Below are 14,906 nucleotides of genomic sequence, written 5' to 3'. Positions count from 1 at the left end.
TCAGTCACTTTTCCCAGCACCTATTACTGAATAGTTTCTTCTCTTCCCAGTAGTTTTGTTAGAGGCTTTGTCAAAGATGAGTTGGTTGAGAAATTGAGGCTTTGCTTCCGGAATCTCTATCCTGTTCCATTGGTCTATATGCCTGTTCTTATACCAGTCCCAGTATGTTTTGATAACTGTAGCCTTGTAGTAAAGTTTGAAGTCTGGAAGTGTGATACCTCTTCCTTTGTTTGTTTTGCTAAGGATTGTTTTGGCTATTTGTGGTCGTTTATGTTTCCATATGAATTTCTATATTGTCATTTCCAGATCTGAGAAGAATGATGTTGGTAATTTAATAGGTTTTACATTGAATCTGTAGATTGCCTTTGGTAGGATGGCCATCTTTTTTTTTTTTTTGAGTCGGAGTCTCACTCTGTCGCCCAGACTGGAGTGCAGTGGCCGCTCCCGGCCACCGCAGCCTCGACCTGCTGGGCGCCAGTGATCCTGCCACCTCAGCCTTCCAAGTAGCTGGAACTACAGGCGTGTGCTACCACGCCCAGTTAATTTTTTATTTATTTTAGAGATGAGGTCTCGTCAAGTTGCCCAGGCGGGTCTTGAACCCACGGGCTCAGGCAATCCACTCACCTCAGCCTCCCAAGGCGTGGGATTACAGGCTGAGCCACCGAGCCCAGCTAGGATGGACATCTTAACAATGTTGATTCTTCCTATCCATGAGCATGGACTATTTTACCATTTGTTTGTGTCTTGGATTTCTTTGAGCAGCGTTTTGTGGTTCTCATTATGAAGGTATTTCACTTCTCTTGTTAGGAAGGTATTTAATTTTTTTATGGATATTGTGAATGTGCTTTTTATTTGGTTCTCTGCCTGCTTGTTGTTGGTGTATAAAAATGTAACTGTCTTTTGCACATTTGTTTTGTACCCTGAGACTTTGCCAAAGTTCTTTATCAGTCCAAGCAGGTTTTTGACAGATTCTTTTGAATTTTTGAGGTATAGGATCATATAGTCAGTAAAGAGGAATAAATTGACTTCCTCTTTTCCTATTTGGATACCCCTGATTTCCTTCTCTTGTTTAATTGCCCTAGGTAGGACTTCCAACACAATGTTGAACAACAGGGGTGAGGGTCTTGTTCCAGTTTTCAGGGGAAATATTTCCAGTTTCTGTCCATTTAGCAATATGTTAGTTGTGGGTCTATCATAAATGGCACTTACTATTTTGAGGTATGTTCCTTCTATACTTGAGGGTTTTTATCAAGCAGCAATGCTGAATTTTATCAAAAGTTTTTTCTGTATCTAATGATATAATCATGTGGTTCTTGTGTTTACATCTGTTGATACATTTAATTACATTTATGGTCTTGCAAATGTTGAACCAGCCCTACATCCTGGGGATGAAGCCAACTTTGTCATGGTGGATGATTTTTGAAATGTATTTTTGGATCCAATTTGCTAGAATCTTGCTAAGGATTTTTGCAGCTATGTTCATAAGGGATATTGGCCTGTAGTTCTCTTTTTTTGTTAGAGCTTTACCCATTTTGGGTATCAGTGTGTTTTTAGCTTCATAAAATGATTTGGGAAGAATTCCGTCTTTCCCAATTGCCTGGAATACTTTCAATAGAATTGGTATCAGCTCCTCCTTGTACATTTTGTAGAATTCTGCTGGAAAGCCATCTGAATTTGATAGGTAGCTTTCTTATGGCAGAGTCAATTTCCTGGGTTGTTATTGGTCTATTTAGTATCCCAGTGTCTTCTTGTTTCAACCTGGGGAGGTTATGTGATGTCAGAAAGTTCTCCATTTCATTTAGATTACCAAGTTTGTTTCCATATAGGTGTACATAGTAATCTCTGATAATCTTTTGTATTTCCTTGGGGTCAGTTGTGACTTGATCTTTTGCATTTCTGATTGTGTTTATTCGGACTTTTTCTCTCCTTTTCTTGGTCATTCTGGCTAGGGGTCCATCAGTCTTGTTAATTCTTTCAAAGAACCAGCTTTTTGTTTTGTTGATGTTTTCTATGATATATTTGTCTTCTATGTCCTGTATTTGGGCTCTTATTTTGGTGATTTGGATTCTTCTGCCAAACTTAGGGTTTTGGTGGTCTTCTCTTTCTAGCTCCCTTAGGTGATTTGTTAGGCTCTCAACTTGTGATCTTTCCATTTTCTTGATGTGTGCTAGTAGAGATATAAATTCCCCTCTTAGAGCTGATCATGGCATCCCAGAGGTTTTGGTAAGATGTTTCTTCACTTTCATTTGTTTCCAGAAATCTTTTAATTTCTGCTTTGATTTCAGTGTTGACCCAGTAGTTGTTCAGCATCAAGCTGTTTAGTGTCCTTGTCTTTGTGGATCTTGGGAAAATGTTGTTGGTGTTGATATTTATTTTTATCTAACTGTGGTCTGAGAATGTGCAAGGCAAGATTTCAACCATATGGAATTTGTTTATGCTTTGATTTAGGGGCAAGAATGTGTTAGATCTTGGAGTACATTTTATGTGGTGATGAGTAGAATGTATATTCTGTGACTGTTGGGTGAAATAATCTGTAGGTATCTATTAAGTCCATTTCGTCAAGTGTCACGTTTAGGTTCTGGATATCCTTGTTGATTTTCTTGCCTGGATGATCTATCTAGGGCTGTTAGTGAGTATTCAAGTCCCCTGCTATGATAATGTTAGAGTCAATATCTTTTTTTGGTTCATTTAGCAATTGTTTTATAAATGCTGTTGCTCCTGTATTGGGCGCATATAGGTTTAAGTTTCATATTTCTTGTAGATGGATTCAACCTTTTATCATTATGTAGTATCCTTTGTATCTTTTTAAATTTTTGATAGCTTAAAGGTTGTTTTGTCTGATATTAAGATCATGATTCCTGCCTTCTTTTGTGATCCATTTGCCTGGAAACTCATTTTCCATCCTTTAACTTTGAGTCTGTGTGTGTCCCTTGTGGTGAGATGATTTTCTTGGATGCAGCAAATAATTGGGTCATGGGTTCTTATCCAGTTTGCCATTCTGTTTCTTTTCAGTAGTGCATTCAGTCCACTTATATTCAGGCTGGTTATTGAAATGTGATTGTCCATCCATGTCATGAAGTTCTTATAAAGTTTTTTCTTTGTTTGCTTGTTTTCTTTTGGCCTTGGTGTTGATGTATATGTGTTTTCAAGTTTGTTGTTGCACTGTATTCTCTGTTGATTCTGTGCTCTGCTGTTCTCTTGGGAAGTGTGCAGTCATTCTTTTTTAATTTTTTTTTCTTCCTGTGCTTAAAACTTTTTAAGTGTCTCCTGTAGAGTTAGTCTGGAAGCTGCATAATCTCTTAGGGATTGGATGTCTGGGAAGGATTTTAATTTTCCATCACTGATGAAGTTGAGCTTGACTGTATAGGAAATTCTTGGTTGAAATTGTTTATCTTTGAGGACTTTGAATATAGGGCTCCGGTCCCTTTTTGCTTGTAGTGTTTCTGCCGATAGGTATACTGCTCTTCTGATTGATTTTCCCTGGTAGGTAGTGTGACCTTTCTCTCTTGCTGCCTTTAGGAATTTTTCTTTTGTGCCTACTTTGTGTACTATGTGTCTTGGGGTTGATCTTCTCATTTGATGTCTTGTTGGGGTTCTCTATATATCTTGTGTTTTGATGGTCACATCTCTGGTAAGATGGGGAAGATTTTATTGGATCACCTCCTGGAATACTTGCACCAAGGTGTTCTCCATTTCGCTTTCTTCTTCTGGGATACCAATCAGGCATAGGTTTGGTCTACTAATATAATCACATATCTTTTGTGGGCTTTGCTCTTTCTTTCTGAGTTTTTTTACTATGTTTTTCCACAGATTGAGCTAATTCCATGTTCTGGTTTTCAAGTTCTGAGATTCTTTTTTCAACTTGATTGATTCTGCTTTCTATGCTTTTCATCTTGTTATTTATTTCCTGGATGAAATTTTGTATTGCCAAAATCTTTGTTACAAGTTCTTTCAGTGTTGCATCTTATCTTGAGTCTTATTCACTCTTTCCATTCATTCCCTAATCCCTGTCATATTCTGGGGCCAGTCTTTGGTGACTTCCATTGTTTGGGCTCTGAGGTCTAATTTTTGGGGGAGTTTTCTCTTGGTTACACTTGAAATTACCTCTAGTCTTCCATTGCTTTTTCTTCATTTGTGAAAGATCTCTTGATTTTCTCTTTAGTGTCAGTGGGAGAAGCTTTCCCTTCTGATGTTTTCTCAGTCCTCTATTCTTCTCTGATCCAGGCTCTGGATTTGTTCTATTTTGAAACAGGACTGTGGGTGGGAAGCTTTGCTGTCTCCTGTAGTTTTGAAAGCCAAATAAAATAGGGGATGGGGAGCTATGATTCAGAAATTACTTGCATATTACAATGTTCACTGATTGTGGTTTGTGTTCCCTGAGATTCACTCCCTACCACCACTCTATATGATGATGCAGTGGGTACTTGTATGTACTCCCCAAGTCCAAGATACAGTGATAGCAATGAGGAGCACAGAGAAAAATAGAATGAAATAAGATGGATACGAATTAAAAGAGAAAAGAAAAAAACAGAACAATGAAGGCAGAAACCAAAGCAAAAAACAATTGAACACACCCACACAGATATACACACATACCCCCAAACAAACTAGAATAACAAAGTGAAATAAAACAAACAACAACAACAACAAAAATCCAAGAAAACTAAACACACACACACACACACACACACACACACACACACACACAGACAGACACACGCCTAGCATAAAATGAATGGAGAAGAAAAAAGACTGGAAAACAAAAAAAAAACAAAGGAATTCAGATTAAACACTCACACATATATTGACACACACCTTAAAATAAAAAATAAAAAAAGAGAAGAACAAAAGTGCAAAAACAAATCAACAACCAAAACTACCTGAAAGATGAATACTCAATCATTCACAAACATACGTAAACAGAAAACAATAAACAAAAGAAAAAAAAGGGAGGGGTATGCACATACATTCATGCCCAAAGAAATAGATTTAAAAAATAGATGAACTAACAAGCAAACAGGCAAAAAAATTTTTTTTAAATAAAAAATTTAAATAAAGAAAAGAAACCCTGCCCTCTTGTGGCAAGTTCTGTCATTGTGCCTCTTGTAGAGTTTCCACCTCTTTTACTCTCTCCCCAGTGTCCCGAGCAGGTAAGGAGAAGGGGCAGTGGGGGTGAGTGGGGCTGCAGTCCTGCTCTCCCATACTAGTATGGTCAGGGAGATCCCCTCAGATGGGGAGGTGCAGAATTGTCTCTTCCCAGGTATGTATTCATGGGGGGGTGTCCTAGCCAGGCATATCTTGGAATGGAGTTCTCCTATTGTGACTGACATCCAGGCTCTGCCTGGGTCTGTCCCTCTCAATCATGGCGCAGCTGTGTGGGTCTGATGTTCAGAGGATTGCTGGGGGATGGGGGGTCAGCCCCGGATTCATCACTGATCTCTTTGGAGTTCTTCCTCATCCTTTTCTGGCCATGCCCTTTGTTCTGTAGCTAGATCAGGGTAGAGGGTGGGGCACCTGGGGCTCATCATTCATCAGGTCCCTCTGAAGTTTGTGCTTTCAGGATATTCCTTCTGTGTCCTGATCAACCCCTGAGTAGTTGATCTGCCAGTCACAGAGATTGGGTCTGCTGCTCCATGGTGAGCAAGTAGGAGCATCTTCCTGCCGTGCCTTCAAGATGGTGGTGAGATGCCTCTCTTGTCCTCTGTGGTGGGACTCTGCCTCTGGGCTCCCTCCACAGTCCCTGCTGCCAGTGTCTAGCAAGGCACTGAAGTGGTGAGGCTAAGCCCGGCAATCTCTCCTGCTGTAGTAGTGAGGCAGAGCCTGGAGCCAGTAGTCTCTCCCTGCCACTTCTATGCAGGAAAACTTTTGTCCTTTTAAAAAAAAATGGTGCTCAGCTTCTGGAAAGCACCAAGGACCAAGCAGAGAAGCTGCAGCACCAGCTGCTGCACCAGGAGGGCCCTGGCCACTTCCTCACAAGCCCCCACTTAGTCAGTCTCTCTCAGCATTTTCTTCCCAGGAATGGTTCGTTGATTTTTTAAAAAGTGGTGCTCAGATTCTGTTCCTGGGAATCACTAGGGTCCAAGTCGAGCAGCTGGGGCACCAACCACTGCACCAGGAGAGCTGCTAGCTCCCTAGTCCTCTCTCATTCAGCCACTCACACACTCACTCACTCAACAGCATGCACACAAAAATTTTCCATACACTCACTCACTCACACCGGGACTCCCATAGTCTATCTGGTCCAGCCACCATCTTCCTGACCCTCAAGTTGATGCTTTTAAAGAATGTATGCGTTCATAAGTTAGAAAACAGGAACTACTGAAAATAATGTGTGGTGCCTGATCAGCTGACAGCAAGACTTTTTTCAATGGATTGTACCATGTGCAATGTTCTGAATGTTTTTCCCCCCACAAATTAACATATAAGTGCTCCTTGACTGCAGAGGGGTTATGTTGGGATAAATCATTGATATTTTCTATTTATAAGTTTATCAGAATGTTATCTGACTGTAAATCACAAAGCATACTGAATGTTTTTTACTCTGACACTATTGTAAAGCTGAAAAAATGTAAATCAAATCATTGAGTACCTGTTTTGAAATCTTAATCCCCAGTGTGATGGTATCTGCAAAGGAGGTGAGGCCATAGGGAGGGGATTGATCATGAAGGCAGAGTCCTCCTGAATGAGCTTAGTACCCTTATGAAAGAGGTCCCAGAGAGCTGTCTTGCTCCTCTCACCATGTGAAAGTGCAAGAATGAGCCATCTATGAGAAAGTGGACCCTCCTCAGACACTGATTCTGCTGATATTTTGATGTTGAACCTCAGGCTCTAGAACTGTGAAAAATAAATTTCTATTGTTTATAAGCCACCTAGTTTATGGTGTTTTGTTTTAGCAGTCTGAGCTGATTGAAATGCCACCCTTCCATCCATGATAAGAGTTAGGGTGAATAGAGCTGCTTTTACATATACAGATGTGAATAAAAAGAGGGACTGGTCAAGTCTACTTAGAGAGATCCAAAGAGACTGCATAGGATGAGCCCAAATTTCTATGAAATAAATTGGGTGATACAATTGCCCACTTCACATGGTGGTTGTGAAAATCAAATCAAATTAGAAACGAACTTTTCCTAAAGGAATTTACAGTCCAGCAAGAAGAGACTGGGCTTTATGAAGTTACATTCCCAGTTTCCCTTTCTCCTGAGGCCAAGATTCAAGGTTGATAGATACACATTTTCATGTATTATAACCAGGTAAAGAAGAAACATGAGCTGGTGTCTGCTTTGAATGAGTCAGGGCATCTTTGCCTTCTTCCCTTCTCTCTCAGGAACACAACTATGTGAGGGAGAGGAGACATCTATTCCGGAAAACCCAGAGAAACCAAGAGAGATTGAAAGCCCAGGATGAAGGCTAGATAGCCACAGGGGAGGTAGGATACAGAGGCAAAGATGGGAAGGGAAACTGGAACTGTGCAGAAAGTGACTGAAAATCCCATTTGGAGGTGGGGGCATCTATGCTACGTGTATCTATGTTGAAGACAGACATTTTCCCATTTTAGAACACAAATCATACAATGTGAACATTTATTTAACTCTATGATCACCTTGTTTTTTAGAAAGAGAGAAATAAAGAGAATTGCCAAGACACCTTAAGAGAGTTGGAAAGTAGTAGCAAACTGGGAAGAAGAACCTTCATAACTGATCAGCACATTTGTATGGCAAAACAGTCAAGGAATTTGAGTATTTATAATACTTCAGCTATATTTTAACAGCTTTTGGTCATTTAGACAGGTTTTTAAAACAATATTTTAGTGTGAAATAGTTGAGATTGTTCTGGTTAGCTGTGGGAAGAGTTATTTCATAAGATAGATGCTGAAAGTGTTCTTGGTATAAACATGCCATTTAACTAGTCAATATGCACACATTGATGTCTGATGAGTAAATAATTTTCAATAAATTTGATGTATGCACTGCCTAGTAAATCCACTTTCAAATCAAATAATAATTAATGACAGATGCTAAGTATAATGCCACATAGATTTGTTTTAATGCTCACAGGTTATTTTTGGACAGAGGCAAATGTTACATTAACTTGAATTTAATTTTATTATTCAATTATGAAATAAGATACAGACCAATTTTATAAGCAGGATTTTGATTACATAACACATTGAAATTGCAATTTCAATTACAAAGATATTTACATAAAGATATTCTTTGACTTTTAAACAGCAGCTATATACCTATGATGACAAAAATTAACAATACTTTCTACTTATGACATTAACCAGTAATATGGTCATACTTAGAATTCTAATAAGTAAGTTATTATGCTTGCTATAGAAGTGTGTGTGTGTGTGTGTGTGAGTGTGTGTGTGTGTGTGAGTGTGTGTGTGGGTGTGTGTGCATGTATTCAGATGGTATTGAACCCCAAGTTGACTTTGAAAAGGAATAAATTAGGCATACTACTGCGTACTTATCAGGGTACCTTTATTTAAGGTTATGATGTCAAGTGCCTAGAACTCCAGACAATTATAGTAAGCACAGTATTTGAGTCTGTTTGGCCATAGAAAATGAGTTACTGCTAAAAAAAGAAAACCAACAAACTGGTCTGTTCCCTTTATAAAATACATAAACAATCGAAGTATGTCTCTATCTGCCTTTTTTCCAGTAACTTTTAGATCCATGTTTCTAAATTGAATTCAGGGAAAGCCCCAAAGGGCACAAGGGGAACTCTCAGCTCTGGTTCTTGAGCAAAACTTCTTCCTCACTGATTGTTCCCTTTCAGCAAAAACAATGAAGTGTTTTTATCATAGGGCTTCTTCCCAGTCATCCAATTTTCCTTCTTAACAATTACCTCTCCTCGATGAACTATAGAAAGTCATACTATGCCCCTTCCCTTCCTGCCATCCTTTCCACTCTTTTCCCACCTCCTTGGAGATGAGAAAAGGGGAAAACAGAGAGTGAGAATCTCTGCTGAGTGACAATAAAAATCAACAACTAAGACCAAGACAGGTACTGGTTGCAACAAAAGGAAAGAACACTTCAGAGTCTGCAGCCTTATAATTACAAATGAGGAGTATATTAAACACAAAGTGATCTAAATATTGATGATCTAAACAGAATCCAAAGCAATGAAAAAAGATGGTGATGTTCTCAGTCAAGTGCTCTATACTTTTTTCACTTCTGAAAGAATAAAACTAGCTATGCAAGTTCCTAAGATTACAAGTGGAATGAAAGGAGTCCAAGGGTTTTATTCACATGGTTCATATTTTCAACAAGAATAGAACTATAGTTGAGCATAATCTGATACATTTTTCACCAGTTTAGCAGACTGTTTTCCAGGAATCTGGTTTGATCAAAATTTTCTTCCTCATCTGTAAGAAAAAAAAATCATCAGAATAATTTGTAAGAACTCCTTATGGATACAGATTCTGGGGCCTCACTCAAGTAGGACATAATCAGGATCTCTGGGCATAAGGTCAAGAAATTTATGTTTTCTCCCTAAGTTCTCCAGGTAATTCTGATGTAACCAGAACTACTGACCTACACTCCTTATTCACTGGACTGTCTCTATCACCTTGAATTTAACTCTTCTCCATATCCACAAAATTTTTCATTTATTATTATCATATTATCATTATCACCATGTTAAACTTTCTAGTGCAATACTTTATTTTTTATTTTATTTTATTTTTTTGAGTTGGAGTCAGATTCTGCCTGTATCTTTTTTGGAGTGAACCATATGAAACTAACTGTTGTGCTTTAAAAAATGGTTGACTTCCAGTAATTTCATGTGTTTTAACTTTCAATAGTGAGGTTTGTGATTACTTAATCTTTTTGTTCGCAGTTTGTTCAACTATAAAATAATGAAGTTAGACTTTAAGCTTTTTCAGTTTTAAGAGTTCAAAAAGAAATAGTTTACAACAGGCTACGGATTGGGAAATTCATAAAATTCCTCAGTCTTACCAAGTAAATGTTTTTGGTACTCACTTTAATGAAAAATATACTGGTCTTTACACAATAAACATCTCTGTAAATCTCTTGGGGAAGAGGACTGTACGCAACCAGAATCCCAAAATTAAGCAAAGGTGCTCTGTCTTACAGCTGAAAGAGGTCACTATACTTGTACCTTCTTGTGGTTTCTGCAAGGAAACCAGTAATAGGGCGGCTGCCTCTGGAAGAGTTAGTAGTTGGGGATTTGGGCTTCGTCTTTCTGAAGAAAAAAAAACAACAAAAACCATATTCTGTTAGCATCTAAGTATTCATACAGATAAATTCTATGCTAGTATGCTAGAATACTAGAAAAACCTTGTGAAATAGATTTTGACCCTCAAGTAAAGGGCCTCTTACACAGAAGACTGATTTTTACAAATGGAGACATATCACATTTCCCTTGAAAATGACTTACAATTGTTTATGTCAAGTTTATACACAATATGGAAGAGAATTTAAAACTATATACTAAGAGAATTTCAAGAAAGAAAGATTAATATATTAAGAGCCCATGAGAACTTTCCCCCTTCACAGCTTAAAATGAATGTCTGTGAGGAAATGTATGAATGTGATCCTGTGTGGAGCTTAGATCACCTCTTCTCTTCTTTCAAAAGTACTTTGAGGTAATAAACTGCTTTCCTGGTCACATATAAGGTAATTATTTGACCGAAGGAGTGTCTGCTAAGTATGTGAAATTATTTCAAATCTAAATTGGCATAGGACAATCTGTTCTGATATGACACAAACCATGATTTTTTTTTTTTTTTGAGTTGGAGTCTCACTCGGTCGCCCAGACTTGAGTGCAGTGGCCGCTCCCGGCCACCGCAGCCTCGCCTGCTGGTCTCCGGCGATCCTTCCACCTCAGCCTTCCGAGTAGCCAGAATTACAGGCATGCGCTACCACGCCCAGCTGATTTTTTGATTTATTGTAGAGATGAGGTCTCGCTGCCCAGGCGGGTCTCGAACCCTCGGGCTCAGGCAATCCACTCACCTCAGCCTCCCAAAGGCGCGGGATTACAAGCTGAGCCACCGAGCCCGGCTCCATGATTTTTTAATTGCGGGCAACTGATATGAAAAAATGAATCTTACTCTCATAAAATGAATCAGCTTAATTACACTGCATTCCTGAAGAAGCTAAACAAAAATTTGCTAAAGCGCTTACTATGTGTTCAACAGTGTTTGTTGTTTTTCAAAATAAGTTTTTTAAAAAAATGCTTAAAACATTTCAATTTTAACATTTTATCAAATTGCATTGTTATGCTTTAATCCAGTGACACAGAAAGGTTTATCATGAAGCTAAGAACCCCGTCCTGAGTCCCCATGTTTTGTAGCCTCTACTTAGCTACTTTTGTCTTTGAATCTTTTTGATGGCTCTTTGTAGCAGCAAAATAGAAGTATACTTTTCAAGTTCCTAGGTAAGTTCGAATTTTAATATTAATAATGTTTCAGAGAAAACTGAGTGAAAGTCCTACATAGACACTCAGGTACGTTTCTAGAAGCATTTGCACAGCTTTCTATCCCCTCCTTAACCCTTTTCCAGGTCTTGCCTGTCGCCGGTTAACTAACTCCCTGGGGACCTCTGCACCCCCGGGTGGCCAGAGGCGGGGCTGAGCGACTGAAATCCAGTTAAGCCTGGGGACTAGCACCGGGCTCGGTCGCCCCTACCCTGATCAGTGGCGGGCTGGACGAATCGAATAGCCAGCTGCGACGTTCAGCGTCCCGCCGCCGCAGCTACAGGGACCCGGGCGCGCCGCCTCCTGGGGCAGCTCAGATGGCTTTCCGCCAGGGCGGAGAGGGCCCTGCGTGCCCATCCCGCTCCAAGGGGCTCAGCGCCCTTGCTCCCTTGTCACTCACCCGGCGCTGGCCTGTCAGCCAGGTCCTTCCTCCGGCTGTGGTCTGAGATGAAGCGGCGCCCCTCTGCAAAGGCGAGACACCGGGCTCCGCGCCCGGCGCCCAACACAGTCGGGGGTTAGACTACAGCCGCCGGGCGCCGCGCAGTCTGCCGGCCGGGAGTGGAGCGGCTGGCGGAGCGGCTTCCCCCCGTCGGGGTCGCGCGTGGCAGCCGGGGCTGAGCCAGGCGCCCCGGACACCGGGAGGGAAGCCCGCCCCCGAACCCTGGTCCCCGGCCGGAGGCTGCCAGGGTCTCTTCGGAGCGGAGGTCGCTGTCGCCAGCCGGCGCGGCGTTTCCCAGGCAACTTCAGCGTCCCCATTTGCACCAAGAGACCGCAACCCCCCAGTGTAGGATGGAGGATTTCTAATACTCAGGGGGTCTAAACCCTCGCCACCCTCCCTCACCTACCCGTCTCTTGGATAAACAGAGACCAGGACGGCCTCGGATATTTAAGGGAACACACGCGATATTCTTCTCTCTCCATAGTGCTCCATCTCTCTGTTCATGGATTCATGCACCCTTCTGCTATTGTTGGAAGACCAAAGTATTTGGAACTTACGCGCCCCTTTCAGGTAGAGCATAGCTTGAGGAGTCCAGTTCCTTCTCTCAAACAGTCCCTAAAGCCCGGGAGAAGAGAAGAGCGGTTAATGACACGTTGCATCCCAGCCCTCCCATAGAGCAAAAGGAAGAAAAAAAAAAAGTAAGAAGAAAAAAAGTAAATGGGCATCCAAAGCGCACCCAGGAGCCCTGTCTGTTGCATTTGATTACCTGTGGAGCGCTGCTGGAACTTCCCAGGAAAGAAAACACCAGGAAAAGGGCCAAGATGGTTGCTGCCAGACCTCTGAGGCCCTACGTAAAATGACCAAATCAAAGAGGGTCATTTCTGTGCCTCCTTCCTTGATGCCTGGGCAATTTCACACCGCTTACTTGTTGCTATGTTCTGTTTTAATACTCAGTATACGGAGGTATTTCCCCAATTTACCTTCTAGTTAATTCAGAGTCCACTTTTTAAAACTATTTCGAAATATTAATTTCTAAATGAGGTTATTTTCATTACCTCACCCAAATAAAGAATGGATTCTTACGTGAATTTTTTGTGAGTAAAATCATATGATTCTGCTACTCTAAAGGCATATTGTTCAAACATCCTTTATCCTCTAAAATGTTTATTAAACATAAAAAGGGTAAGAATCTATAACACTTTTTATAAAATAGCTAAAAAGTCTCATGTGAATAGAACCTCCACTTACCATCATTTCCACTTATTTTCAGAACCCTACAATGACTACTATTTTACCTGTGAGTTTTCTAATTTTGTTCTGAATTTGGGGCTTTTAAAATCTTGGTGTCAAGGACCCCTCCCCATATGGAATAGAGTTAAGGAGTCCACAGGGACATCTTGTCAGTTACCAAGACTGAGAGAATCTGATGACTCCTCCAGGGAGAATCAATAGCAGGAAGTAGAGGGATGATTGATGGGTGGACATTATTTATTTAGATATTGATCACATCAGTCAGGAGACATTCAGAATGTATTGGCATCATTATCTTTGCTTTTCTTACTAGCTACCCAAAACACTGTGTTGTTATTATTATTAATGAAAACAATCAATAGTCCAAAGTAGAATCAAAAGTCAATGAATGTAAGAAAACTATGTAACTAGCTATCAAGCTATCACTGGTGGATAAAGATAAATCACTGGGGTAGAAATGAAAAGGTTAGGGGATCTTAATGGAATTTAACATCAGTCATTCACTTAATTAGCTTTCCATTCAATTATTTATCATATATTTATTGAATGCCTTCTACATATCAGACCATCTTCCTTTCAGTTCAAGAGACACAAACATGCACTCAAAAGAGAGTCTCTGCTTTGATCACACCTTCTAGTCAAATTCATTTTTTCTCTAAGGACAGAAACACTCTAAATTGATTTAAAAAACAGGTAATAAAGTACATCTATTTATTTATATGTATCACGTATACTTATATACTAGGTTTTTAAAAATCTGAAAACCAAGACTGCTATTAAATGAATAATGGGTGAGCAGTAATAAAACATTGCAACCTAGTCCTCTCCTAGAGTGAAAGAAAAAAGAAAGAAGAAAGGAAAAAAAAAAAGAAAAAGAAAATACATGTGGACATGCTGGACAAAGGGATAACTCGTGTCTTGGATGGGATGGAGTGGGGCAGTGAAATATTTTATCACACTATTCAGAACAACGTGCAATTTAAAATTTATCACCTGTTCATTTCTGGAATTTTCTATTTAATATTTTTAGACTGTGGTTGACCATGAGAAACCACAGAAAGTAAAAGCACAGATATGTGGGGACTACTATAATTACAGAATGTTTTAAGTTATTAATAAAAATATGCAAGATGATGTTGATAGAGTAAGTGGTGAACTACATCAGGGAAGGCAAAAATAGAGGGGAGTCTTGAAGGATAAGGCAAAGTCACACAATAAATCAGGGTGAGAATTAGTTTTCCAGGCATTCTCAGCGGAAAAAAGGAAAGCAAAATCTTGGGACAGCAAAGAGCTTGGCTTGCTCAAGGAATGGGAAAGAGGGCAATGGAGGCAAAGTTGTATGGATGACAGGGAAGAGAACTTTGAAATGAGTCCAAGAGGAAGAAACACGTAGAAATACGGTTATAAACAAAAGATAACAATGGCTTAGACTGGAGCAGCACATGCAGGGAATGAAAGAGCAATTAAGTCTGAAGTATACGTTGGAGGAAGAAAATATGGCACTTGTGGATAAATGGGATATGAGAGTATAAGAAAAAAATAAATCAAAGGTGATTCTTAGGTTTGTACCTTAAATGTTGGGTAAATGAAACAATTTACTGAAATTGGAGAGACTTCTTAAGGAACCACTTAAAAGAGAAAAATTAAGAGTTGTCTTATGGACATACTAACATTAAAATGTATGTTAGATATCCAAGTGGAAGTACTAAATAGGCCCTTGGAAATGCAAAACTCTATAGAGCTGGGCAAAGAGATCACCAGCCTATAGTTT

The 14,906-nt window shown here is 39.9% G+C and overlaps 1 protein-coding gene across 1 annotated transcript; it reads right to left on the bottom strand.

Annotated features, from left to right (window-relative positions):
• Positions 1–9,232: 9,232 nt before the first annotated feature.
• SPX (spexin hormone) lies at positions 9,233–13,352 on the bottom strand. Its single transcript, XM_008065832.1, has 6 exons — positions 13,133–13,352; positions 12,651–12,731; positions 12,442–12,499; positions 11,846–11,908; positions 10,129–10,212; positions 9,233–9,373 (listed from the first exon to the last, which is right to left on the bottom strand). Exons 1-6 carry the CDS (start codon positions 13,136–13,138, stop codon positions 9,315–9,317), a joined length of 351 nt encoding a protein of 116 aa, XP_008064023.1. The 5' UTR covers positions 13,139–13,352; the 3' UTR covers positions 9,233–9,314.
• Between the last annotated feature and the right edge of the window lie 1,554 nt (positions 13,353–14,906).

This window comes from Carlito syrichta, unplaced genomic scaffold, assembly GCF_000164805.1.
Source record: "Carlito syrichta isolate Samal-C Ts95f unplaced genomic scaffold, Tarsius_syrichta-2.0.1 Scaffold308809, whole genome shotgun sequence".
Classification (NCBI taxonomy): Eukaryota; Metazoa; Chordata; class Mammalia; order Primates; family Tarsiidae; genus Carlito; species Carlito syrichta.
This window is presented reverse-complemented; position numbering and strand designations above follow the sequence as displayed.

What these genes read in the sequence shown, in the direction of transcription:
- SPX (XM_008065832.1), bottom strand. An exon ending in GCTCTACCTGAAAGGGGCGC is followed by an intron (nt 11,909 to 12,441) that starts GTAAGTTCCAAA and finishes TCGCCTTTGCAG; the next exon opens with AGGGGCGCCGCTTCATCTCA. An exon ending in CTTGCAGAAACCACAAGAAG is followed by an intron (nt 9,374 to 10,128) that starts GTACAAGTATAG and finishes TTTTTCTTACAG; the next exon opens with ATGAGGAAGAAAATTTTGAT.